Source organism: Charadrius vociferus, unplaced genomic scaffold, assembly GCF_000708025.1.
Source record: "Charadrius vociferus isolate BGI_N301 unplaced genomic scaffold, ASM70802v2 scaffold1152, whole genome shotgun sequence".
Lineage (NCBI taxonomy): Eukaryota > Metazoa > Chordata > Aves > Charadriiformes > Charadriidae > Charadrius > Charadrius vociferus.
Genome location: NW_009647122.1, coordinates 16,580 through 17,677, shown reverse-complemented (window position 1 = coordinate 17,677; position 1,098 = coordinate 16,580). Strand labels below are relative to the sequence as shown.

Below are 1,098 nucleotides of genomic sequence, written 5' to 3'. Positions count from 1 at the left end.
ATGACCTGATGGCCGTTGTTCCAGGTGTAGAGCACCCTCTCCCGCGGGTTATAGTCCAGCATGGATATGTGGGAGTACTGGTTGTGGAAGGGAATATCCGTGTATTCGTAGCTGGAAGTGTTTGTGTAGTAGGCAAAATAGATCTTGGCGCCGGCAAGGTGGGAGTTGGTGACGTAGAGGGTGCCGCAGATCATGAAGGACTCCCCGGCGCTTCGTTTGGGGTACCCCGTGTCCCAACTACGCAGGACCTCCAGCGTTTGGGGGTCCACTCGGCTCACCACGATGTTCCCGGCGTTTTGGTTGGTGGTGTAGACGGCCCACAACCCGTTCTCGTCCACCATGAAGTCGATGTCGGAGAAACCACCCCAAGAATAAGGGAAGGTGTTGTTGTAGCCGGCGCCGGCCAAGCTGCGCTGCACCAACACGCTGCGGGAGCGAAAGTGGTACTTCACCGCGATGTTACTCTGATATTTGTTGTAGTAGAGGGACCCGTTGAAGACGACGTGGCCGGTGCCGGCCCAGGGATGCGGCAGGAGGTGCTGCACGAAGTTCTGCCCCGTCACGAAGTCGTTCAAGGTGCGGAACTCCAAGACGCGACGACCTTTGTAGTAACCGTCCATGTACCACACCTGCGGTGGGCTCAGGTTAGGGATGCCCGGCCAAAACGGGGGGCGCCCCCCCCCAACACACACACGCACACACACACGCCCATCGAGATGGGCTCCCGGGACAGACGGACACAACCCGCATCCTGCACAACTCCCGCAGCCGCGTGCCAGCGCGCCAAATTTTTTCCGGTTTCCCCCTGGAAAGACATTTTCTGCTCTTTCCACGGCTCAAACGCTCGGCTAATTTTTAATAAGAGGGGGGTCCTTCGTTAGAAACCTCCGGTGATTGAGCCGCGAGGCCCCAAGGAAGCTCCCGCGCAGCCTCCCACCGCGGCGGTCCCGTTTCCCTCGTTCCCACGTGGCAGAGCTTCGTGGAGGCAGCGCGTGGCCCACGGGCAACCAGGCAGAGGGCCAGCAGCCCGGCCAGTGGGCAACCGAGCACGGGCAGCCCAGGTAGCGCGGTGTACGGGCAGCGTGCGCTGCAGAGAGC

General features: G+C 60.8%; 1 protein-coding gene across 1 annotated transcript in view; it reads right to left on the bottom strand.

Annotated features, from left to right (window-relative positions):
* The window catches only part of OLFM2 (olfactomedin 2), a 16,447-nt gene that overhangs the window by 6,646 nt on the left and 8,703 nt on the right, over positions 1–1,098 (bottom strand). The window contains exon 5 of the mRNA XM_009895834.1: positions 6–751. Within this exon, the coding sequence (XP_009894136.1) occupies positions 6–751 (746 nt within the window). The remainder of the gene's footprint in view (positions 1–5; positions 752–1,098) is intronic.